The sequence below is a fragment of the Panthera leo genome, chromosome D4 (genome assembly GCF_018350215.1).
Source record: "Panthera leo isolate Ple1 chromosome D4, P.leo_Ple1_pat1.1, whole genome shotgun sequence".
Taxonomy (NCBI): Eukaryota; Metazoa; Chordata; class Mammalia; order Carnivora; family Felidae; genus Panthera; species Panthera leo.
Genome location: NC_056691.1, coordinates 55,575,680 through 55,602,652, shown reverse-complemented (window position 1 = coordinate 55,602,652; position 26,973 = coordinate 55,575,680). Strand labels below are relative to the sequence as shown.

At 39.7% G+C, this 26,973-nt stretch overlaps 1 protein-coding gene across 2 annotated transcripts in view; it reads right to left on the bottom strand.

Moving 5' to 3' along the window:
• UBE2R2 (ubiquitin conjugating enzyme E2 R2) overlaps positions 1–24,640 on the bottom strand; it is a 114,355-nt gene extending 89,715 nt beyond the window's left edge. The window contains exon 1 of one of the 2 annotated variants that reach the window (XM_042912829.1): positions 24,206–24,640. In XM_042912829.1, coding sequence (XP_042768763.1) covers positions 24,206–24,382 — 177 coding nt within the window. In that variant the 5' untranslated portion in view covers positions 24,383–24,640. The remainder of the gene's footprint in view (positions 1–24,205) is intronic. The other variant, XM_042912830.1, reaches the window with a different exon arrangement.
• Between the last annotated feature and the right edge of the window lie 2,333 nt (positions 24,641–26,973).

Sequence of the window (26,973 nt, the reverse complement as noted above, 5' to 3'; positions counted from 1 at the left end):
AAAAACATCTACTGAAGGATATGATATACCAAAACATGAGAATGAACCAAAGACACAGACAATAAGGTAAACAGCCAATATAACACAGGTAGGAGCATGAAACACCCAGGCTGATGGCAAAGACAGTAAACTCAGTAAACAGCTATAAACTAGATACAGAAGGCAACTATGCAGAATAAAATTCAGAATACTTCAGGAGACTGGTGAAAAGTAAAATGATACAGCCGCTTTGGAGAACTGTCTGGTAATTTCCCACAAGATTAAACAGTTACCATATAATCTAGCAATTCCACCCCTAGATACACACCCAAGAGAAATGAAAAGAATATCCACACAAAATATGTACATAAATGTTCACAGAAGCATTATTCATAATAGCCAAAAAGTAGAAACAACCCAAATGTCCATCAACAGACAAATGGATAAACAAAATGCATTATGTCCATACAATGTGATTTTATTCAGCAACAGATGAATTTTGAAAACATTGTGCTAAGTTAAAGACGTCAGTAACAAAAGATCATATATATATGTATAAACGTATCTGTGTATATATGTATATATATATACGTATATATACACACTGTACAATTCCATCTATACAAAATGTTCAGAACAGACAAATCTAGTATATGTGCTGCCAAAGCAAGCACTAGAACAGGCAAGTCTAATACACAGAAAAAGTAGATCAGTGACTGTTTAGGATTGAAGAGGTTGCTGAGAAACGGGGTATGACTGCTAACGGTTAAGGGATTTTCCTAGGGTAAAAAAAACTGGAGGGGGGGGGGTCCCCTGGGTGGCTCAGTCGGTTAAAGTGTTTGACTTGATCTCAGATCAGGTTTTGAGCTCATGATTGTAGTTCGAGCCCCACAGTGGGCTCTACACTGGGCATAAAGCATACTTAAAAAAAAAGTTTTCTTGGTAGGTGATGAAAATATGCTAAAATTGGTTGTAGTAACAATGATTGCATAACTCTGTAATATGCTACAAACCACTGGATTAAACACTATTAAGTGGCAGAATTACATGGAATATAAATTATATCTCAATAAAGCTATTACAAAAAAAATTCTTGGGATTAGTGGTAACTACATAGAAAAGTAAATGAGTAAGCAAAATAAGGTAACTATATGGAAAACAAAATATTACGTGGGAAATAAAAATATTTTGGGGGGATCTGGGTGGCTCAGTTGATTAAGCATTCAACTCTTGGTTTCGGTTGATGTCACAATCTCATGGTTTTGTGAGTTTGAGTCCCTCGTTGGGCTCTGTGCTTACAGTGTGTAGCATGCCTGGGATTCTTTCTCTCTCCTTGCCCCTCCCCCACTCACGCTATCTCTGTCTCTTTCAAAATAAATAAACTTAAAAAAAAAAAGTAATTATTTTACTACATCTTAAATTTTAAGTAATGAAGATCTATAATTATGATATAACTTTAGGAAGACTGGAGGAATATATGTGCGTGTATGTGTAACATATATGTTAGAGGGAAAGAAGACAGTGGAGGGATTTAAAAAGAAATCCTTATCTTCTATGGCCGGCAATCACAGATAATAAAATTTAAAAATCAGAGAGTAGTAATAGAAGCACAGTATTAAGGAGGTTAATGCCAAAATGATCAGCTATAAGAATTTTTTTTTTTTAACGTTTATTTATTTTTGAGACAGAGAGAGACAGAGCATGAACGGGGGAGGGGCAGAGAGAGAGGGAGACACAGAATTGGAAGCAGGCTCCAGGCTCAGAGCCATCAGCCCAGAGCCCGACGCGGGGCTCGAACTCACGGACTGTGAGATCGTGACCTGAGCTGAAGTCAGATGTTTAACCGACTGAGCCACCCAGGCGCCCCAGCTATAAGAATTTTAAGTTCTTTTGTGTGGAGTGATGGAAATGAAGAGGCAGTGTCTGGGGGACTATTTTATGAAGTAACTTTGCAAAACTCATTTAATTCTTTAAACTACAGACAGGTAAAACTTTGATTTTTATAAAATTTTTAACTCAATACAAGCAATTTAAAAGTTAAGAAGCTATTAGAAAATTGGGAAGATATTCAACAGAGGGGAAGTGGATATTTTGTGATCATCTTCCATAGCAAAAAAAAAAAAAAAAAAAGAAAGAAAGAGAAAAAGAAAAAGAAAGAAAAAGAAAGACTGCTTTTAAAGTACAAAAATTAATGGTATTAAGTACTAAAGTATATACTTAAAAATGGCTAAAATGGAAGGGGGCACCTGGTTAGCTCAGTAAGAAGAGCACAGTACTATTAATCTCAGGGTCCTGACTTCCATTGGGTGTGGAAACCACTTAAAAAAAATTTTTTTTTAATGTTTATTTATTTTGAGAAAGAGAAAATCCCAAGCAGGCTCCTCACTGACAGCACAGAACCCAACATGGGGATCGATCTCAGGAACCATGAAATCATGACCTGAGCCGAAATCAAGAGTCAGACACCAAACCAACTAAACCACCCAGGTTCCCCTAAGGAAAAAAAAAATGTTTTTAAAGAAGGTTAAAATGGGAAATTTTATGTTATGTGGTTAGTACAATTTTTTAAATGAAAAAATGGAAAAAAAAACCACCACCACCTCTGGGAAATACAACCAGGGATATGGGAAGGGATAGAGTAGTAGGCATAATAAAACTTTTCATTTAATATCATCCTACATGATGCACATGTTATTACTTATAAAGTGAAAAATACCACTCAAAACAGTGTTGCTAACACTAACACCAACTAACATTTACTGACTGCTTTTCACATAGCAGGCACATTCTAAGTACCTTCACATGTACTAACATAATACTTAATTCTCACAGTATTCCTAACAAAGCACATGCCACATTCCTTCATCCCATTTTACAGAAGAAACTAAAGGCCTACAGAGGTTAAATAATTTGCCCAAGATCAGTTTCAGAACCAGAACCTAGCTGTCTTATTCTAAAGCCCAAACTTTAATCACTATATTATAATGCCTCTGTATTAAGAATGAGATTTAGCAGAAAACTCAAAGGGTTACTAAACACTAAAGTACATAATGCCTACTCTCTAACTCCACTGGGAAATATGAACAGTTTTAAGTTTTAACCCTGAGTCTTCAGTCTCTAAAGTTGCTTGTAGGGACTAAAATCACAACCCATAAAAACCCAAGAAATTAGTTGCACTAAATAGCACTTACCAAAAAAAGAAAAAAAGAAAGAAAAGTCTAACTACAAGCCTTTACAACAGAAAATAAACATAATTCAACTTTTTACTCACTGCCTTCTACTTCATTAACCCACGAGGGCATACAACAAAAAATAACACACACTATTCTTTTTTTTTTTTTTTTTTGAGGGAGAGAGTGTGAGCAGGGGAGGAGCAGAGGGGAGTAGGGGGGCGGGGGGAGACAGAGGATCCGAAGCGGGCTTCACGCTGACAGCAGAAAGCCCCATGTGGAGCTCAAAATCATGAGCATGTCCTCAGCCTAAATCTGATGCTTAACCAACTAAGCCACCCAGGTGCCCCAACACACTATTTTTTAGCTCTCAAGTAAGATGTTCTTCAGATCTTCATGGTTAGTTAACTCTGCCCCTTATGATAACATTCCAAAAGTCACATTTCTTCAGAAATATCTAAATTGTCACACACACAAAAATTTTTAATATCCTCTTCCTAACTTCAGACCCCTACTTAACTATTTTACTCTTTTCTCCTTAGCACTTAACCACTTTCTAAGATGCCACATACTTTTTGGTCATTGTCTATCTCTCCCACTAGAATATAAGCACCATGAGTCAAGGGTTTTGTTCACTGTACCCTTGGCACCTACAACAGTGCCTGACACATGTAAGCACTCAATATTGGTAAACAAAAGTACACATAAACAAAAATAACAAACTTTAAATGTTCTCCATATTTCTGAAGTTAATATTTATAGTTTTAATTATATATAAGAATAACATAATGATGATTTACCTAGGCCCCAAATCCTTCTCTAGGTGTTTGTAGAGCATTACATGAGAAGCTAAAATATTCAACTTAGCAATACTTTTTCCTAGTGTTCTCATTTACTAAATTACTGCTTCAGAAATACATTAGACATGTTATGAAGTAATTTCCTTGCCTGAACAAAAATCACAACTATCAACTACTCATTAAGAACATCATATAGGGACGCCTGGGTGGCACCGTCAGTTAAGTGTCTGAATCTTGATTTCAGCTTGCATCATGTTCTCATAGTTCATGAGTTCGAGCCCCACATGTGGCTCTGTGCTGATGGCGTGAAGCCTGCCTGGGATTCTGTCTCTCCTTCTCTCTGCCCCCCTCCCGTTTGTGCACTTGCACACTCACTCGCTCTCTCAAAATAAAAAATTAAAGAAAATTAGGGGTGCCTGGGTGGCTCAGTCAGTTAAGATCGGACTTGGGCTCAAGTCATGATCTCGCAGTTCATGGGTCTTCGAGCCCTGGGTGGAGCTCTGTACTGACAATGAGCAGCTGGAGCCTGTTTCAGATTGTGTCTCCCTCTCTGACCCTCCCCCACTCGTGCTCTGTCTCACTCCCAAAAATAAATAAAGGTTAAAAAAAAATTTTTTTAAGTAAACTAAAAAATAAAAAGATCACATAGAAAAATCCTTGGGAAAAAATTATATACGCTATTAACATAAAAATTCCAAAGCTTAAAGAAAACCTCTGGTTATAATTTCACAGGTATGTGTCATGGTTACATGAGAAGGTGGTACTTGGTGGTAGAGTAGTCACATAAACATAACAGTGAATTTTAAAGTACCTCTTTTTTGGCTAATAAAAAAATGTATAAATATATAACTCTGGAACATAAAGTCATTCTACTTATAAAGCAAAACACAGAATCACACTGAATATCAAGAATAGGAACCTTGTTTTACATCAGAATCACCTGGAGGGGTGCCTGGATGGCTCAGTCGGTTAAGCGTCCGACTTCGGCTCAGGTCATGATCTCGCAGTTCATGGGTTCGAGACCCACGTCAGGCTCTGGGCTGACAGCTTGGAGTCTGGAGTCAGCTTCGGATTCTGTGTCTCCCTCTCTCTCTGTTCCTCCCCTGCTCTCACTCTGTCTCTCTCTCTCTCTCTCTCTCAAAAATAAAGATTAAAAAAAAATTTAAAAAAAAAATCACCTGGAAACGCCCACCAGATTCCCATGTCCCTCCCCAGAATATTCTCATTTCTTTCTCAGATATGTGGTTTACAAATACATTCTCCCAGTTCATGGCTTGTCTTTTCATTCTTTTATCTGTGTCCTTCACAGAAAATAGTTTTAAATTTTGATGAAGTTCACTGCATCAATTTTTTTCTTTTCAGGGATCATGCCTCTGGTGCTGTATCTAAGAGCTCTCGGCCAAACTCAAGGTCAAGAAGACTTTTCTCAAGGCTTTCTTCCAGGGGTTTTAATGCTTTATGATTTACATTTAGGTTTATGATCCATGCTGAGTTACTTTTTGCATAAAATACATTATATAGGTTGAGGCTTACTTCTTTACATACAGATGAGCAATTTTTGCAACACCATATGTTGAAAAGACTGTCCTTTCTCCAATGAATTATTTGCACCTTTGTCAAAAAATCAGTTGACTATATTTAAGTCTATTTCTCAGTTCTCTATTCTGTTTCTTTAGTTCAATATATCACACTCTCTTGATTAGTATTCCTTTATACTGCATCTTAAAATTGGGTATTATGAATTTTCTAGCTTTGCTCTTCTTTTTCAAAATTGTTTTGGCTAATCTAATCCCATTAACTTTCCATATATAACTATGTAAAACCAAGGCATAGTAGCCAAGTCTTTAATGGTTTCCTAGCCCTCTAGAAAATAAGCAGAGCCTGCTTATGATTCTCTCTCTCTGCCTCTCCTCCAATCACTCATGTGTGTGGCGCAGTCTGTCTCTCAAATAAATAAACTGGAGGAAAAAAAAAGATAGTATTTTTTAGAAAGGAAAATAAATCCCCAGGTCCAACAAGAGAGAAAAGGTTAAATAACAGCTGGGAAAATGTTCAGAATATATTAAGTTTAAAAAATGAATACGCAGTATCTGATTTTTGAGATGAACTATAGCATATTCAGAAGAAAATGTATTACAAGTATTACTTCTAGGGGTGCCTAGCTGGCTCAGTCGTACAGCATGCAATTCTTGATCTCGGAGTCACAGTTCAAGCCCCATGTTGGGCACAGAACTTAGTTTAAAAAAAAAAAAAAGTATTACTTCTAAGTAACATCAATATAAGTGACGTTTTCTTTATAGCTTCAGGAACTTTTAAAACTTTCTAGGGGCTCCTGGATGGCTCAGTCAGTTAAGCATCCGACTTCGGCTCAGGCCATGATCTCACAGTCCGTGAGTTCGAGCCCCACGTCCAGCTCTCTGGTGACAGCTTGGAGCCTGGAGCCTGCTTCAGATTCTGTGTCTCCCTCTCTCTGACCCTCCTCCGTTCATGCTCTGTCTCTCTCTGTCTCAAAAATAAACAAACATTAAAAAAATTTTTTTTAACTTTCTATAATAAACGTGTTGAATTATAAGTGGGGATTAACATTTTATTTTTTGAAAGGAGCTACTACCATTTTCGCAGTAAAATACAGGTAACTCTGTATCAGCCTGTAACTTATTTGTATCAAGTTTGTTCACAGACTAGGAATCATCCACACAGACAATGTTTTAGAAGAGTTTACTCTAAACCCCACAAATTCTTCTAGCCTACTGTCATGACAGTGACAAATACAATTTTCTCCATGCTTGTCTTCATGTTTAACTTTGGGTAGATTTGTAAGCACAAATTAATATTTTAAATTACATCATTAATAAATGACACATGGGAACAATATTTGCAACAAGCAACCTTCTTTAGGCACACAGCCTTTATCCTAGTTAAAATAAATAAAAACAAAACCTAACAAAAATGGGCAGAGGACAAGTATAGATAACCTGCATATACATTACAAATGGCCAATGACATGAAAGTAAGCTAAATTTCATTGACAATTAAGAGAAACAACCATCATAAAAGCTGATTTATCAGAACTGCAAATTTTATAGTTTGACAATACCCATAAAAATTACATCATGGAATAAAAATTAGTATTTCCGAAGGATAATTTGGCCAGTAAAATTTAAATACATATATCCTTTAATCCAGGCAATCTATTCACAAAAATATAAAGATATGTAAAAATGTCCCTTTTCAGCTTTGCTTGTAAGAGTAAAAAACTGGGGTGCCTGGATGGCTCAGTCAGTTGAGTGTCCAACTTCAGCATAGGTCATGATCTCATGGTTTGTGAGTTAGAGCCCAGTGTCAGGCACTGTACTGACAGCTCAGAGCCTGGAGCATGCTTCAGATTCCGTGACTCCCTCTCTCTCTGTCCCTCTCCCAATTGTGCGCGTGCGCTCTCTTTCTCAAAAATAAACATTAAAAAAACCCTGAGAATGATTAATTGCCCATCAATAGACAGTTGAATAAAGTATATCCTTAACTGGAGTATTGTGCAACAGTTACAATTAATGAGACAATCCACAAATACTGATCGTGGAAAGATCTCCAAAATAAACTATTATGTTTAAAAACAAGATGCAGAGGGGCGCCTGGGTGGCTCAGTCGGTTAAGCGGCCGACTTCGGCTCAGGTCATGATCTCACAGTCCGTGAGTTCGAGCCCCGCGTCGGGCTCTGTGCTGACGGCTCAGAGCCTGGAGCCTGTTGCGGATTCTGTGTCTCCTTCTCTCTGACCCTCCCCTGTTCATGCTCTGTCTCTCCCTGTCTCAAAAATAAATAAAAATGTTAAAAAAAAAAAATTAAAAACAAGATGCAGAAAAAGCTTTTAAGTATAATTAAAATTATAGTTTAAAAATGCATAGTTATGTTTGTACATGCATAGAATATTTTTCTGAAGGGTCACATGTCAAACAGTTAAGTGATTTTCAAGGGAAAGACTTTCATGCTGCTTGAATTTTTTCCTAGAAAAACAATAAACTAATGCCCTTAATAAATGTCCCTCATTACATCTTTAATGTTATAAAATTTAAATTCCTGTATAATACCTGCATAACAGATTTCACTCCATCAAGAAATTAGTATTTTTCTCCACCAAATTTACTAACCTAAACTTAGCTCCATGAGATATGAGGTGAGATATGACTAGATCCTGCATGGGAAGTTTTATGAATTTAAACAGAGAAGAAACAATGTGGAAAACATAAGTGGCTACCTAGGTTTGGGGCTAGAACTTCCCATGACTATGTCTGGTGACCACCAGTGTTAGAAACATAGTAACCTTCCATTACTTTTAGTATTATAATAATATCCTTTACTATGTAATAAAACATAATTATTACCAGTCCAGTACAATAATGAATTCCTTAAAAGTGAAGACAGCAGTTTAGCAGTTAAATATATTCAATTGGCAAAAAATAAAGTTTAAAAAAAAAAGAGAGACAAGTGTTGGTCAAGATTACAGAAATTAGAACCTCACAAGCACTGCTGGTGGGAATATAAAATGGTACAACCACTTTGGAAAATAGTCTGAGTTCCTCAAATGATACAGAGTTCTTATATGACCCAATAATTCAGAGAAATGAAAATATATGCCCACATTGACACTTGTACACAAATGTTCATATCAATGTTATTTTCAATAGAAAACAACTCAAATGTTCATACGCTGGAACATTATTTAACAATGAAAATAAACGAAGTACTGATACATGCCACAACATATGAATTTTGGAAACATTATGCTAAATTAGCCAATCACAGAAAACTGTATGTTATAGGATTCCATTCATATGAAATGTAAATCTGTACATTTGTTGAATAAGCAAATCTATAGTCACAGAAAGTAGACTGCTTGCCTAAGGCTTGGGGAAAAATGAGGAGTGACAACTAATGGGTATGGAATTTCTTTTCTGGGTGATGAAAATGTTCTAAAGTTGATTGTCATGAGTTGTAAAACTCTTGTGAATATACTAAAAAAGAACACTGAATTGTACATTTAAGTAAGTGAATTGTATGGTGTATGAATTGTATCTCAATAAAACTGTTATCAAAAAAAAAAAAAAAAAAAAAGGCAGGGGCACCTGGCTCAGTCTCTTAAACATCCAACTTCAGCTAGGGTCATGATCTCCTTCCTGGTTTTTTGGTTTGAACCCCGCATCCGGCTCTCTGCTATCAGCAAAGAGCCTGCTTTGTATCCTCTGTTTCCAGCCTCTGCTCCTCCCTCTCCTCAGAAATGAATAAACACTGAAAACAAACATTTAAAAAAAGGAGAAAGGATAATATATCGATTAAGAAAGTCTTAAGAGGCATATCAACCAAATGTAATTGTGGATTTTCTATGGGATCCTGATTCAAACTAATTTAAAAGTTTATGAGACAACTGGGGAAATCTGCATATTAGATATTAAGGATTTTTTTTTAATTGAGTATATTTGACACATAATGTTACATTAGTTTCAGGTGTAGGAATTATTATTAAGAATAATGCAATTATGTTTTTAAAAAGAGTACTTATATTTTTAGGACTCCAGTATTTACAGATCAAAGAATAGGATATCTAAGTTTACCTTAAAACAGTCTAATTGGGAAGAGTGTAGGTTAGAGGGGGTGAACCCAAGAAATTTTCAGGTCATTCATAGTGAATGGGGTTTTAAAATAGAAGCTGGAGTTCCCTGGACTAAAGAGAACAAGAGAAAAGTTGAAAAGGGCATTCCAGACAGATAAATAGCTTAGGCAATGGCACTGTCAAAAATTATCTATGGAGAGCTGCCTGGCTGACTCAGTTGGTGGAGCTCTTATCTCAGGGTCATGAGTTCAAATCCCATGTTGGGAGTACAGATTGCTTAGGTAAACTTAAAAAAAAAAAAAAAAATTAAACAAAAATTACCTATGGAGCAAGAACTGGAAATACAGTTGAAAAAGTAAGAACCAGATCATGAAGGGCTTTGTATGTCACACAAAGAAATTTTTACTTCATTTTGTGGAAGATAGCGTCTTTTTCTTTTCTTTTTTTTTTTTTTTTTTTTTTGATGGTGGAGACAGGTCAGATTAGAATTTTATTTTTTTTTACTTTTTATTTTTTTTTAAGGAATTTATTCTTTTTAACAAAATTTTTTTTAACGTTTATTTGTTTTTGGGACAGAGAGAGACAGAGCATGAACGGGGGAGGGGCAGAAAGAGAGGGAGACACAGAATCGGAAGCAGGCTCCAGGCTCTGAGCCATCAGCCCAGAGCCCGACGCGGGGCTCGAACTCACCAACCGCGAGATCGTGACCTGAGCCGAAGTCAGCCGCTCAACCGACTGAGCCACCCAGGCGCCCCAGATTAGAACTTTAGAAAGAGGGGCGCCTGGGTGGTTCAGTTGGTTAGGTGTCCGACTTCAGCTCAGGTCATGATCTCGCGGTTTGTGAATTGGAGCCCCAAGCTGGACTCTGTGCTGACAGCCTGGAGTCTGGGGCCTGCTTAGGATTCTGTATCTCCCTCTCTTTGCCCCTCCCCCACTCACTGTCTGTCTGTCTGTCTCTCTCTCTCTCTCTCTCTCTCTCAAAAATAAAAAAATAAAAAAACTAAAAAGAAAAGAACTTTAGAAAGGTTATTCTAGGAGCATCATACACTGGAGGGGCATAAGACAGTAAAGAGGCTACTGTCACAGTCTGAGTGACAACTGAGTATAACTTACATGGTGGCAGCAGGAATGAAAAGGAGGGGCTAAATACCAGAGACATGAGGTACTAAAAATAATTGGATATGTGAAAAGAGGAAGCAGAAATCATCTTAAACGATTTCCAGCTTCTAGGCTCGTGTGGTTGGGTAGACAGTGTCAGTCAAATATCCAGGAAAGTGAATACAAAAGAGGCTTATGAAAAAAGGTAGAGACCAGTTTAGTGTTTAAGTTTTTAGTATAATTAAAACATAATTTAAAAAAAAAAAAAGCCATACTAGCAGAAATGTCTAACAGGAAGGCAAAAAATTAAGGTCTAATTAAAGATGTACACACTTTAGGACTTATTTGGTAGCTGAAACAATAACCCAGAAGAGTTTATAATAATTCACACACCACAGAAATTTAACCTACTTTAAAAGTTCCCTCCCTACTCCACCTTGTTAATAATTAATTTATTCAAGGTATATATGTAAACAGTACATGCTAGATATAGTTAATCTTTTATTTAGGAAACTTTATGTATATTGGGGGAAAGAAAAATATAGGTACATATTTGGCTAAACTTTACCAAAATTATTAACAAAATGCATGCACATAGAGTATTATCAAAATACAAGCAGAGCTTTAAAAAATGTAGTCTTCTGGGGCGCCTGGGTGGCTCAGTCGGTTAAGCGTCCGACTTCAGCTCAGGTCACGATCTCATGGTCTGTGAGTTCGAGCCCCACGTCAGGCTCTGGGCTGATGGCTCAGAGCCTGGAGCATGCTTCTGATTCTGTGTCTCCCTCTCGCTCTGCCCCTCCCCCGTTCGTGCTCTGTCTCAAAAATAAATAAACATTAAAAAAATTAAAAAAAAAAAAAAATGTAGTCTTCTAATTATTTTTTAAAGCATCAAGAACCCCATAAGAATATTCATAACATTTATAGTCGCTCTTTTAAAATCCTCCACTTTATAAGAAATTCCAAAATGCACTTCTACTTTTAAAATTTCTTTTTAATGTCTTCTGATACTCTAAAAAGGCCAAAACAGAACTGGGTTTAATTATTTTGTTTTATTTCTTTTAATTTTCCACATGAGGCTTAGCAATCTTTATCTTCATGAGACTACAGAGGTCCAGGTTGCTATGGTTGGCAGGTTTTGGTAATTAATGCCTCTCACTATCACTGTTCTAAAATTCTTAACCTCTTCTAAACAAGTTTTATAGTATTTACATTATAAGAGGAGCCCTACACAAAGATTATCATTTGCTATAATACTATATAACCAAGATTTCAATCTTAATTTTTAGCTAATCTTCAGTCATCACGGGATGCCTGGGTGGCTCAGTTGGTTAAGCATCAAACCTTGGCTCAAGTCACGATCTCACAGTTTGCGGGTTCAAGCCCCACATCAGGCTCTATGCTGACAATGCAGAGCCTGCTTGGGATTCTCCCTCCCTCTCTCTCTGCCCCTCCCCAACTAGAGCCTTCTCTCTCTCTCTCTCTCTCTCTCTCAAAATAAGTAAATAAACTTAAAAAAAATCACTTAAAAAAAAACTTCAGTCATCAAGAACATTAGATCTAATTGAGACAACCTGGCAACTATAGATAAAACGTCAAAATCCAAATAAAATGCAATTTCTTCCCAAAAGGGAAAGCACAACTAAAGTAACTGAGCAGTCCAAATACTTAGCCACTTTAGTTTACCACATGTCCTAGACTACAGGTTGAATCACTTAAGGTCTATGGAGAAAATTCAGATACCAGTAATTCCTCGAAATTGCATGCAGAATTTGGAGGAAGGGGGGGGCTGCCATTCTCAAAGGATGTGACTCCCCGAAAGATAAGCATTTATTCTTTTATCTTTTAGGTCCTATGGCAAATGCTAAGGAAATTCAAAGATCCAGTGGCATTTCTTTTTTTTATTTTTTAATTTTTATTTTGAGAGAGAGTGAGAGCGAGAGCGAGTAAAAGCAGGGGAAAGGGGCAGAGGGAAAGACAGAATCTCAAACCGAGGCTGGGCTCAATCCCACCACCCTGGGATCATGACCTGAGCCGAAATCAGGTCAAGTTGGACGCTCAACCAACTGAGCCACCCAGGCACCCCTCCAGTGGCATTTCTTAAAGAGCTCATAATCTAAGATCACAATTTGATAATAGAAAAAAAATTTTTTAAGTTAGAAATAACTGATTTCCTTAATACAATACTTACACATCCTCAAGTAACTTTTCCAGTTTTACCACTTACTAGTACTACTTTTAATTTAAGGAACCTTTCTGTACATAACTTATTCCATAATTTATCAACAAAAAAATTTTCAGAAAAAAGTTACATAAGGTGGAGATTTAATTCAAAACTCAGGAAGTACACTCATTTTAAAGCCCTTTTAATACAAGATTCTTTGAATCTCAAATCTAAATTCTACATAATTTCCATACCTTCAATAAGACATTTCTTTCTTTGTGTAGCCAATTTTGTCATTCTTATTCGGAGTAAATGTTGAAATATGATTAACAAATTCCAAAGAACTAAGGGTGGGAACCCTGAGGACATAGTTATACTTTTTGTTGTTGTTGTTGTTTAACATTAGCACTGAAGTTTTTCCACAGGGCTTAGTCCTTAACAGCTTGAAGACATCATTATCTTTGTTTAGCCAATGGGGGAAATGGCAGTTGAGTGATTAAGATCAAGATGGGCCTAAGTAATAAGTGTTTTGATTTGTTTTTTTTAAACTCAACTACCAGAATTCAAATAAGCTTTGCCCCCTCCAGAGCAAATACCTCAGGAGGCTGGCTATATACCCACTCCAACAATGCTACGCCCACAGTGCTCAAACAATTCAGAATTTTTTGAGAATTGCTTTCAAAGCTTATTGTACAACTTCATACTGTCTTTGTTAGTGGCTAATCTTTACTTCTCTGTAGTGTGGGCTTTACTTTGTTGCATTTAATATCCAAAACTGATTCAGTGAGATTCAACTTGGTAAATAGGGTAAATAACCTGAGTAATACTATTTTTGAATCAAAAATGACATGTGTGGGGTGCCTGGGTAGCTCAGTCAGCTGAGTGGCCAACTCTTGAACTCATGAACCATGAGATCATGACCTGAGCCAAAATCAAGAGTAGGACGCCTAACCTTGACTGAGCCACCCAGGTGCCCCTGGTTTCTAAATTTTTTAAGTTATTCTATTTCTACAAAGGATTGCTACATATTGCCCCAACTGCTATAACTTTGCCAATTCTTAATATTATTTTATAAATGAGGCTACGGTTATTTTCAACAAGACAGTAATTATTCAATATTTACAATCTGAATTACTATGTGTGTTACTAAGTGAGGCACACTTAGTATAAATTAGGATATTGGGATAAATTAGGATAAATTCATGGAATTTATCCCTCAAATTAAACATCAGCTGCCCATGAAGCAAATACAGCAAAGCAGATAAATAATGAATTATGAAAGTTGGAAATGCAGACACAGAACAGATGAAAACTATGGTACTAATCTAAAGATGCTAAAAAAAATAAAAAAATAAAAAAAAATAAAGATGCTAGAAGTAGGAATATATCACTTTAACACTCAAATGAAGGAACAAAAAAAGTTTTAACCTTAAACCGCTCAAGTTTCCTATGGTGCTTGAATATAGTAAGAAAAGTATTACAGCATTGTGCTTTAGGGTTTTTTTTTTAATGTTTATTTATTTTTGAGAGAGAGAGAGAGACAGAGACAGAGACAGAGACAACACAGGTGAGGGGCAGAGAGAGAGGGAGACAGAGGAACAAACCCAAGCAGGCACTAACAGCAGAGAGCCTGATACGGGGCTAGAACTCAAGAACCATGAGAGCATGACCAGAGCCAAAGCTAGACTTCAATAGACTAAGCCACCCAGGTGCCCCTAAGGCATTATTATTATTTTTTTAGTATGAAATTTATGGTCAAATTGGTTTCCATACAACACCCAGTGCTCATCCCAACAGGTGCCCTCCTCTATGCCCATCACCCACTTTCCCCTCCCTCCCACCCCCCCATCAACCCTCAGCTTATTTTCAGTTTTTAAGAGTCTCTTATGGTTTGCCTCCCTCCCTAACTTTTTTTTTCCCTTCCCCTCCCCCATGGTCTTCTGTTAAGTTTCTCAGGATCCACATAAGAGTGAAAACATACGGTATCTGTCTTTTTCTATGTGACTTATTTCAATTAGCATAACTCTCCAGTTCCATCCACATTGCTACAAAAGGCCGTATTTCATTCTTTCTCATAGGCATTATTATTTCAAAAGCATAAATCATGGGGCGCCTGGATGGCCCAGTTGGTTAAGTGTAGGACCCTTGATTTTGGCTCAGGTCATTATCTCAGTTCATGAGAGATCTCACAGTTCATGAGATGCAGCCTCGCATTAGGCTCTCCACTGACAGCACAGAGCCTGCTTGGGATCCTCTCTCTCAGCCTCCCTCTGCCCCTCCCCTGCTTGCTCTCTCTCAAAATAAACAAACATTAAAAAAATAATAATAAATAAAAGTATAAGCCAATACTGCATTAAGAAACGTAAATCCTCCCCCTACGACCCAGCAATTGCACTACTAGGCATTTATCCACGGGATACAGATGTGCTGTTTCGAAGGGACACATGCACCCCCATGTTTATAGCAGCACTATCAACGATAGCCAAAGTATGGAAAAAGCCCAAATGTCCATCGATGGATGAATGGATAAAGAAAATGTGGTATATATATGTACAATGCAGTATTACTCGGCAATCAAAAAGAATGAAATCTTGCCATTTCCAACTACGTGGATGGAACTGGAGGGTATTATGCTAAGTGAAATTAGTCAGAGAAAGACAAAAATCATATGACTTCACTCATGTGAGGACTTAAAGAGACAAAACAGATGAACATAAGGGAAAGGAAACAAAAATAATATAAAAACAGGGAGGGGGACAAAACAGAAGAGACTCATAAATATGGAGAACAAACTGAGGGTTACTGGAGGGGTTGTGGGAGGGGGGATGGGCTAAATGGGTAAGGGGCACTAAGGAATCTACTCCTGAAATCATTGTTGTACTACATGCTAACTAATTTGGATGTAAATTTTTTAAAAATCATCAAAAAAAAAAAAAAAAAAAAAAGAAATGTAACTCCTATCATCCTCCCACCATCATTTCTGTGAGAGATATAGTATCATTTCTAATCCCAAAAGTAGTTTTCTCAGACTTCTATTTCTCAACAGTGGCACTAACCCACTGGCCCCTTAAAGTAATTAGAAAGTTACTATTAAAGGAACAGTTTTGCCAATTAAAAAAAAAAAAATCATTCTGCAACAGGATTTATCATTCTCTAATTGAAGTAATCCAAAAACAAAAAAATCTCCTTTTTCCAGTGAACTTAAGATATAAACCAATGTCATCATAACAATCTTGACCCATAATTTGGAGGGGCAGATATTATCCTTGTGACCTTTAAACTTAAGTAAAATTTTAAATAGTTCCTTATAAAAACTCTGTAACTCTGATTTTCTTTTTTACAATATTTACTTACCAATTCTGAGAGCACATGCACACATGGGCAAATGAGAGCAAGGGACAGAAAGAATCCGAAGCAGGCTCTGCGCTCACGGTGCAAAACCCGTCAGGGGCCGACCCTATGAACCGGGACACCACAACCTGGGCTGAAATCAAGTCAGATATACTCACCGACTGAGCCACCCAAGCACCCCCATAAATTTGATTTTCTTAAAGCTCCACTTTTATACCTTCAAACATATCCTAAGTGGCAAAAGATCTCAGTAAAAGAATAACAGGCTTCAGAGTCCAGCAGTCTGGTACTACAATTTGGTATTAAAACTTTCTAGCTGAAGACCCCTGGACAACTTAAATGAGCTATGACTCATTCTCCCTATATGAAAGTAACAGTAACCACACTTCACACGATTATGAAATACTCCTATAAAGGATGTGGCACATTGTAAGCCTCAATAAATGTTAGGTACTAATATCTATAATACAGTACTTAGTAGTGTGTATCCACAATTAGATATGGCATTCAAAGTTTTTAGTACATTTGTGTGCTTGGTTTTTAATATGTTTTAAGTATTCATTCTACTTACCTTGCCAACAGGTTCACAACAGTAATTCAATTTACTATTTATGTTATAACAAAAACATTTTTATATTTGTTATTAAAACAAATCAAGTATAGTATTTAAAGTGGACTATTGTCTACAAACCTTAAATATGTATCCCAAAATCTGAGTTTTCCAATTTTAATATGGAATAATATTTATATACCAAACCTTGGGAATCTGAACTAAAATTATCTCTTTAATTTCGTATCTATCATTCCTTTCACTTCAGAATCACCTCACTTAAAGGTACATAAGCATAAACTCTGAATAACAAATTTCTTACTGAATAAAGTTGAAATAAAATAGTTCTGTGTTGACAGAACACATCCAAAGAGGCTCAGTCTTGCTCTAACATCTCTGTAGTTGTATGTGAAACAGTCCAAAAGAAGTTCAGGAACATAAAAGAATTAGATCTTTTAACTATGACCTTTCAGCAAGGTGGAATTCTGTAGTCCTAAACCCTGAATTTATAACTCTTCCTGCTATTTCCCCCTAACTAACAGAGTTGGACCAATTTGTTAGATGGCCTCCTTTATTTCACTTGTCTCCCCACAAGACAGGTTCTTCTGGAACCTTAAACTAGGATTAGTAATACTAAATTGCAAAGATGGAACAGACGTTTTATCATGACAGATTGTCATTATGTTGACAAATGCTCTAATGGGCCTCCAAACTTTAAAAGGTTTGATTTAGGGGCACCTGGGTGGCTCAGTCGGTTGAGTGTCTGACTTTGTCTCAGGTCATGATCTCATGGTTCAGGAGTTCAAACCCCACATGGGGCTTGCTGCTGTCAAGCCTGTCAGCAAAGAGCCCACTTAGGATCCTTTCTCCCCCTCACTCTGTACCCCCCCCTCACTTGTGCTCTCCCAAAAATAAACTAATATATATTTTTTTAAATAATAAAAATAGGGGCGCCTGGGTGGCTCAGTCAGTTAAGCTCAGGTCATGACCTCAAAGTTTGTGTGTTGGAACCCCACATCAGGCTCTGTGATGACAGCTCAGAGCCTGGAGCCTGCTTCAGATTTTGTGTCTCCCTCTCTCTTTGCCCTTCACCTGCTCACACTCTGTCTCTATCTAAAAAATAAACATTAAAAAATAATAAAAATAAAACAGTGCCTTAAAAAATAATAATAAAAATAAAAGGTTTGATTTAAATTACCATTTACAATTGTGTGAATAATACCTACACCTCATATTTTAAAGTCTACACAAAGATTTTTAAGATTATTCATATAAGGTCTAAGGTTACCTATCCTAACACTTTCCTTACTCTCTATAAGTTACTCTTCATACAGTGCTTTGCCTTTGATGAATACTCAGTATTATTTACTAACACAAATCTCTGAAACACAAGAATCAACATGCTGCAAACAAAGTATTAACTAGGGCTCAAATTCTTCATTCAAAAAGAAACTATACTTATTTTATCATATTTAAGACACTGATGCTAGCATTCAAAAAAAAATTTATTACAAGATTTCAATGGGAAGTTCTCTCACAACTAGCTCTCAAGTGCCACCTGGCTGATGGGATTTAAGACTTCATGGGGGTGCCTGGGTGGCTCAGTTGGTTAAGCATCTGACTCTGGCTCAGGTCATGATCTCATGGTTGGTGAGTTCGAGCCCCGCATCAGGCTCTGCACTGACAGCAGAGAGCCTGCTTCAGATCCTCTACTCCCTCTCTCTCTGTTCCTCCCCCAAGCTCGCTTGTATACTTGTGCTCTCTCTCAAAAATAAACATTAAAGAAACAACAACAAAAAAAAGACTTCACGGATTTTAAGACACATCCCAATTTCCAACAAGTTAAAAACTAAAAAAAAGAGGAAAAAAAACCATCTTGGAATCAGCTTAATATGGTAAAAAAATATTCTATAAAATACTGAGATGCGGGGCACCTGGATGGCTCAGTGCATTGAGCAGCCAACTTTGGCTCAGGTTGCAATCTCACAGTGTGAGTTCGAGCCCCTACTCAGGCTTGCTGCTGTCATCATAGAGCCCACTTCAGATCCTCTGTCCCCCTCTCTCTGCCCCTCCCCTCTCTCAAAAATAAAAAATAAACATTAAAAAAAAAAAAAAATACTGGGGCACCTGGGTGGCTCAGTCAGTTAAAGCATCCGACTTCAGCTCAGGTCATGATCTCACAGTTCGTGGGTTCGAGCCCCACGTCGGGATCTGTGCTGACAGCTCAGAGCCTGGAGCCTGCTTCAGATTCTGGGTTTCCCTCTCTCTCTCTCAAAAATAAATACACAATGGGGCGCCTGGGTGGCTCAGTCAGTTGAGCATCTGACTTCGGCTCAGGTCATGATCTCACGGTTCGTGAGTTCGAGGCCCGCATCGAGCTCTGTGCTGACAGCTCGGAGCCTGGAGCCTGCTTCAGATTCTGTGTCTCCCTCTCTCTCTGCCCCTCCCCTGCTCATGCTCTGTTTCTCTCTGTCTCAAAAATAAATAAAAACATTTAAAAATAAATAAATAATAAACACATTAAAAAATAAAATAAATACGGAGATGCTATACTTATGCCATGGTGGGGGGAGGTGGTGGGAGGAACACTAAAACTACTAAATTTACTACAGTAGTGCCCCAAACCACTAGACATTAACTATGTTTCCATTTATAGTGTTGCCTTAGTTCACTCAGCACTCAAGACAAGTTCAACTTCCAGAAAAGGTTACAGCTAAAAGCACTAAGAGGTACTCATTCTCAAAGTGACTGAGAAACAATTAAGAATTGAGATATTGACAGACTCATCATACAACTGTTTTTTTTTAAAAAAAAAAAAAAAAGCACTATGCTTATAATTTTAAAGTTAATTGTTAAGTTGCCTATCCAAATCCTTTAAAACAGGAATTCTTAACCTGTTAGTTAACCCTCTGAAAATGTATACAAACTGGGGTGTCTGGCTGACTCAGTTGGTAGAGAATCTGACTCCTGATCCCACGGTCATGAGTTCAAGCCCCACTTTGGGTGCAGAGCCTACTTTAAAAAAAGAAAAAGAAAATGCATGCAAGCCAGTTTATATGTGCTAATGTTTTCCCAAAGAAAATGGTTTCTCAAGGGGATCCATATAACAAAAAGACTAAGAATCAATGTCTTCCCTTTTTTAGGTTTACTTATTTATTTTGGGAGAGAGAGCCCGTGCACATAGAAAGAGCAGAGAGAGAGAATCCCAAGCAGGCTCCTCATGATCACTGTGGAGCCTGATGCAGGGTTCAAACTCATTAACTGTGAGATCATGACCTGAGCCAAAATCAAGAGTGGGGCACTTAACCAACTGAGCCACCCAGGCACCCCAAGAATCACTGTCTTAAAATAACTGTTTCAACTTTATATTAAGAATTAGTCACAGGGGCTCCTGGGTGGCTCAGTCCATTAAGCGTCCAACTTCGGCTCAGGTTGTGAGCTCACAGTTTGTGGGTTCTGGCCCCAAGTAGAGCTCCGTGATGACAGCTCAGACCCTGGAGCTTGCTTCAGATTCCATGTCTCCCTCTTTCCCTGCTCCTCTCCTGCTCATGCTCTTTTAAAAATGAATAAACGATAAAGGAAAAAAAAAGGAAAAGAAAAAATTAGAGTCACAAAATAGAGTATGCTATAATCGGAAGGGCACTGCCAGGCACTAAAGGTAAGCCTGGCAAGGTTTGTTGTTGTTGTTGTTTTGTTTTTTCTGAGGGGGGCAAAAAATAGATTCATTTATTCTAGAACAAATGAAAATAATGCATAGCCATTATTTTAAAAACCATCATTGAAGAGTTTCTTTAGGGGCGCATGGGTGGCTCAGTCGGTTAAGCATCCAACTTCAGCTCAGGTGGTAATCTCACAGTTCATGGGTTCGAGACCAGCATCAGGCTCTCTGCTGAGCCTGCTTCAGATCCTGTGTCTCCTTCTCTCTCTCTCTCTCTCAAGCTTAAAAAAAATTTTTTTTAAGTTTCTTTAATATAAATCAAGTGTTAAGTCTGATAAAGAAGCTCCTACTAAAGAAAATTTTGAGTATATAGTACTTTGTAAATTATCAGTTTGAAGTTTTCTACAAATGGAAGGCACCTATATTTCACTCTCAAATACTGAATAAAATTAAAACTACAAAAGGTTAACTGCAATATTTTAAGTTTTCTGTATCATTTAAACTTTTATGTTACACACCTCATGAAAGAGGCACTATCTTTCTTTTTTTAATCTCTCCACCCAACATGGGGCTTGAACTCAACAACTCTGAGATCAAGAGTCACATTTTCTACCAACCGTGACAGCCAGGTTCCCCCTTAGGCACTCTCACTTTCTGATCTCTAGACTCACTGCTACCATGCTTTCAGATAAATAATGCAGGAGTTCCAAGGAGGTTCTAGCCCAAAGAAGCCATTCTAAGTTATGATCATTAACAGGAGTTACTTGAAAAGACAGTACTTTTTATTTTTTTTTATTTTTTTTTATTTTATTTTTTTAATGTTTACTTTTGAGACAGAGACAGCATGAACAGGGGAGGGTCAGAGAGAGGGGGAGACACAGAATTGGAAGCAGGCTCCAGGCTCTGAGCCATCAGCCCAGAGCCCAACGCGGGGCTCGAACTCACAGACCACGAGATCGTGACCTGAGCTGAAGTCGGACACTTAACCGACTGAGCCACCCAGGCGCCCCAAGACAGTACTTTTTAAAGGAATGAGGTAAACTTGTTAAAAGTCATCATTAACTGCTCACTTGATCAACAATTTATTCTTCCATTGACAATAAAATTCCAACTTGCTCCACAGTAGCAAAATTACGTTCAGAGGTATTCTCTATTCTAAGCTATATTCTACTTTGTGTTTTGTAATGATTGATCCCTAGAGGAAAAAGTCGAAGCAGCAAAGAAGTTCACTCAGTAAGTCTAAGAGACCAAGAAACTGGACAAAAAACAAGGCCAAGAAAGATTTTAGAATATCCAGAAAAACAGGCACAAGAAACTACCTATGCCTATCATACATCCAACACCCCCCCCACCGCCCGCCCAAAGCTAAGAATCACAGACTTGAGAGATTTAAAAAAGACAACATGAATCCAAAATAAATTTGTGAAATACAGGTCTCACAAGTCTCTACCACAACAGATGCCATAGTTAGAACAGACTGGAGCCAACTATTTCACGGTGAAAAAGATCAGTAAGAAGCCTATTAATATGTAAAAGTTAAAGGAGTAACATGAAAAATTTAAAGAATGGTGGTTCCATTGCCTTCAGAAACTACAATCCAAAATAGAAAAAAGAATTTAACTTGAAAATAAATTATACTAAATGTTCAAGAACTATCTGATAAGGGAGAATAGTGGTAGAAAAAGGTCTGTGCCAACTTTTAACTGCAGCTGTAGTGGAACACACTAAAAGCCTTGTTTTAAGACAAAAGCAGTGAAATAAAAAACAATGGTTTTAGACCTATCACAAGTGTCAACTGCTCATGACCATAACTTTGACTTTTTCCAATGAAAGACTTTTGGGATAAAGAGCCGTACAATAAGGAATAAAGTATAAGAAAACAAAATTGACAAAATTCTCACACAAGACTAAAACATAAAACCTACCTAAGAATTTTCATATTTTAAAATATCATAATTGAAGATTAAGAAATTAACATATACAATGAAATTCAACCATTCTTTCTAAAGAGGATTGAAATTACAAAACACCTAACTGAAATCAATGTAGGGAATCCTACATTTTAAAATTAAAAGTTAAAGTTAAAATTCCAGTAGGGAATCCTCTCCCCATACTACTTCTTTCAAACTGAGAGGATTCTCCACAGTCCTTTTCCTGTTCTTTCAGCAAAAAATACAATTTGCAGCCCATTATTTCCTTTCACATAGTTGTTTTTTTTAAACACTGAGATGGAGATCATTCTAATTAGTACCCACTCACCTTGACTATCCATTACCCCAAACAATGACACTTTATGGAAATTAAACTTTATGCCACTAAATTTAGCCAGCATACACAGCAATACCTTCTTCAATTTGTCACTAATAACTTGTACATTAATACATGCATCTAAAAAAGTACAGTGTATGGTGACCACAAAAGATTAAGCATACAGTTCGTAAGGGTGCTGCTCTAAAAATGTATTTTCACTATTCACTGATTATCACAGGCATGAATATTAAACATCCCCGTCAATTCTTCACATTTTCTACAAAGTTGACCCAATTTCAAAGCTGACACTGAAGTTTCTACCTTTAGAAGGATAGAAAAACAAAAGTAATTGGGTAGTCCTAAAAATGTACATCATAACTACATGACTAAGATACTCACTTAAAACTTATGCCAAGACAGCCCCTCCCTTCAAAGCAAACCAAGATTGACTCACACTGCTCTATTTTACTTAATTTTGGAAATAAAATTAAATGGATTCCTTAGCACTAATTTCCTGTCTGCCTCCACCATTTGAAACATTCCACCTTCAGTCCGTGATCACCCCCACAAAAATGATAAAATAAAAACAAAAACAAAAAACTCTCAATACCTCCAAGTTATTTACGTTGGAATAAAAAAAAAAAAAAGAAAATCAATGGATTCAGGAATGATAATAACCACCGTCTTAAATCGGGGGTGGCTATGGAACAGTCCTACTCAGTGAAACCATCTCACCTCAGATGATACTTTTCATCTGTGAGACCACCCCATCTGCTAAAGCTAACCACCTGGGTAAAACGTTTCAATTTTGTCTCTCTTAAGTGGGAAACGATCAATCTCCTGTACACGTTACACCGTCTACAGATATTTTTACATGGTGGGGGGGGGCAGTAAAGTTGGTGGCAGGGTGAGGACAAAGGGCATTTGAAACACCATTAAGTAAACAGAGAAAGGAGAACAGAAAGGGGGCTAAATCAGCGTTCCCTCCAGTAAGATAATGGCCAGAAAACGCAGGCACCCTTATTTACCACCCCTAGGGTCCTATTCATTACCGCCCACTGGAATGTAAAGTTGTAACTACCACCACGCAAGAAGCCCATCAAATCCTCAGAGTGTCAGGTCACTAGGCAGCCTCTGGAATGACAGACTAATACCCTTCCCCCACCCCCACCCCCCAAAAAAGAAAGGTCCAATCCAGTAAGTGCAGGTCACTCTGCCCTCTGGGGCAGTTCCAGCCGGCGCGGGGAAGGTTCGGATGGGAAGACGAGAAAGGAAAGCCCACCTTTCTTCCCACACACCCTCAGCTGGGGAAACAAAACAAAGACAGCCCTCCTCCGCCGGTAGCCACTACCCTAGCCAGAGAGGCTTTCCTATTTCCCGGTGCAGTCTGGCCTCCCGCCCCCGCCCCCATGACAAAGAAAAGGCACTTGGTGAGCAAGGCCTTCCTGCTTCCACGGATGGGGGGAGGGGGCTGTCGAGGTGAGGAGCCCCCTCTACACACTCGCGCTCACACTCTGGGCCCCGCAAGCGACAGGGAGCCAAGGCCTCCGCCTGGGGAAGTCAGGGCTGGGAGGGGTGGGGGTACCTTGAAGTAGCCGCCTTCGTAGAGGGTGTTGGGGGGTCCGAAGATGGCAACCTCCCAGTTGTAGAGGTCGGACTCATCCACCAGGGTGATCCGGAAGCCCTCCACCGGCTCCTCCTGCAGGGATTTCAGCTCGAGCATCAGGGCCTTCTGCGAGCTGGTCATCTGCTGCTGGGCCATCGCGGCGGCGGCGGCGCCGGGCCGGAGCCCCAGTCCTCTCGCACCGGCCGGGCCGGACCAGGCCCCTCCCCTCCGCTCGTGCTCGCCCGGGCCGCACCGGGCTTGTCTTCACACACCCGGCGGGCCGGACCAGGCCCCAGACGGCCCGTGGGCCGGCCCGAGTCCTCCTCACACACGACACGGGCCGGACCGGGCCCTTTTCCTCACACTCGGGCCAGGTGGGGGGAGGGGCTGAAGGAGTTAGGGGAATTCGCTCCCGGTCCCGGGCCTCCCCCCCCCGGGGGGGGCCTCAACTTGGTGGGGGGGGGGGGGAGAAGGGGTGGAAGCGGAGGAGGGCGGCAAAGGGCCGGCGATGGTGAGGGGAGGGGGCCGAGCCGGCCCGGGAGCGCCGCGCTCGCTCGCCCTCTCGTTCTCCTCAGGGGCTGCTGGGGCCGAAGGGCGCGCGGGGCCGGAGGGCGGGGGGAGCGCGGCGCGCTGGGGTCTCGCGGCGGCGGCGACGGCGGCGGCTGCGCGGGGGGAGGGGCGACGACGGAGGAGGTGGAGAAGAGCTAGAGCGCCTCGCGCCGCGGGAGCGACGGAGCCGAGAAGAAGGAGGGAGGGTGAGAGGGAGGAGGGGCGCGCGCCGGGAGGGAGGGCGGCTCTCGGCGGCGGGCGGCCCGACGCGCGTGCGCACGCCCCTCCCTCCCCCTCCCTGCTCTCCCTCCTCCTCCTCCTCCTCCTCCTCCTCCCCCTTCCCCGCCTGCTCTCCGCCACCAGGCGCGGTGGCGGCGCTTTGTGACGCTGACGCGTGTCCCCCGCCCTTAAAGGGCTAAGAGGCTGTGGGGGCGGAGGGTAGCCACAGGGGATGCCCTTGGCCCCAAATGACGGTTGTGCGGCTCGACGCCGCGATTCCTGGGGAGCTCCCGGGAAAGGACCACTGGTCCTAGAGTTGCCCAGCGCCTTCCCTTCCTCTCTGTATGTGTATCCACAGGCTTCGCAGCCATCCTCCGACGAACTCTGTTCCTCTGCAGGTCCCTCCCCGTGACACAAAGTCCGCCGTCCCTGCACTCAGTAGGTGCTTGACAAGAATATGCTGAGTTTATGGGACTTATGGGCAGGAACAATTGTCCCGACACGTCTTTTGCAGGGCCCTTAAACTAGTGTGTCCTTGGAGGGCAGTGTGTCACCCGGGGTGGGGGTGGGGGGGCGATTCCCATCCGAGAAATGGGGAAGGCAGATAGGCCAGCTTCTACTTCTCTTCTTAACTACAAAGAGGAAGTTGTGGGAAATAAAGAGAGAAATAATAACTCAGACGGAGCCTGGGTTCCTGGCCCTTCTCTGTGATTTGGGGCAAGTGCTCTGGCTATCCCTCAGTTATTGGTAAAATGAAATACTGTGAGGGTGCTTGGCTAGCTCAGTGTAGCATGCAACTCTTCATTTTGGGTTTGTGGGTTCCAGCCCCACCTGGGGTGTAGAGATTACTTAAAAATAAAATCTTAAAAAGAAATACTGTGGTTGAACTTGGACCTTGACCCCCTACAGTTCCTTTCAGCTTGAAGATCCAACCTGGAAATGAGGGACTTTTAAGTTAATCATAAGTGAAGTGAGATGGGAGACAGTCTTAAATCCCGGTGATTTAGAATACCTATTTCTCTTGGGAAGGCTCTTCCTGTGATAACTGCTGAAACATTTCCTAGAAAAGTCAGGATGCTATGAGAGTTCCATACATTTAGAATTTTGAGATTGAAAAGATCTTAAGTTCCAATCCTGGCTCCACGATTTACATTATCCATTCCTTATTCATCAGCTTCTGTAATAGAGGATTAATTACAACTAACTTAAACAACTGTAAATATTAAATGAGATCATCTACATACAGCGTTACTAGCATATGGTAAATGATCCATAAATAGGAACTTTTTTTAATTTTTTAATTTTTTTATTTTTGAGACAGAGGGAGAGAGAGTGGGGGAGGGGCAGAGAGAGAGGGAGAGACAGAATCTGAAGCAGGCTCCAGGCTTTGACCTGTCAGCACAGAACCCGATGCAGGGCTTGAACTCATGAACTGCAAAATCATGACCTGAGGCGGTCAGACACCTAACTGACTGAGCCACCCAGGCGCCCCTTTAAATAGGAACTTTAAAGAAAAAAATACTAAGGCATAGCTGTATTCTGGCTACCACCCCTTCCATTTTTAAAATTTATTTATTTATTTGATGGTTTGTTTGTTTGTTTGTTTAAGAGGGAGACTCTCAAGCAGGCTCCATCCTCAACACAGAGCCAGATACAGGGCTCAATCCTACAACTCTGGGATCATGACCTGAGCCAAAATCAAGAGTCCAATGCTCAACTGACTGAACCACCCAGGCACCACCACCTCCTCCATTTTTAAAAAAGATTTTATTTTGGGGGCACCTGCATAGCTCAATTGATTAAGCATCTGACTTCAGCTCAACTTACAATCTCAGGGTTTGTGAGTTCGAGCCCTGCATTGGGTGAGCTTAAGCCCCACTCCAGGCTCCACACTTTCTCTCCCTCTCTCTCTCTGCCCCTCTCGCACTCACACTCTCTCTCTCTCTCAAAAATGAACATAAATAGATTTTATTTTTAAG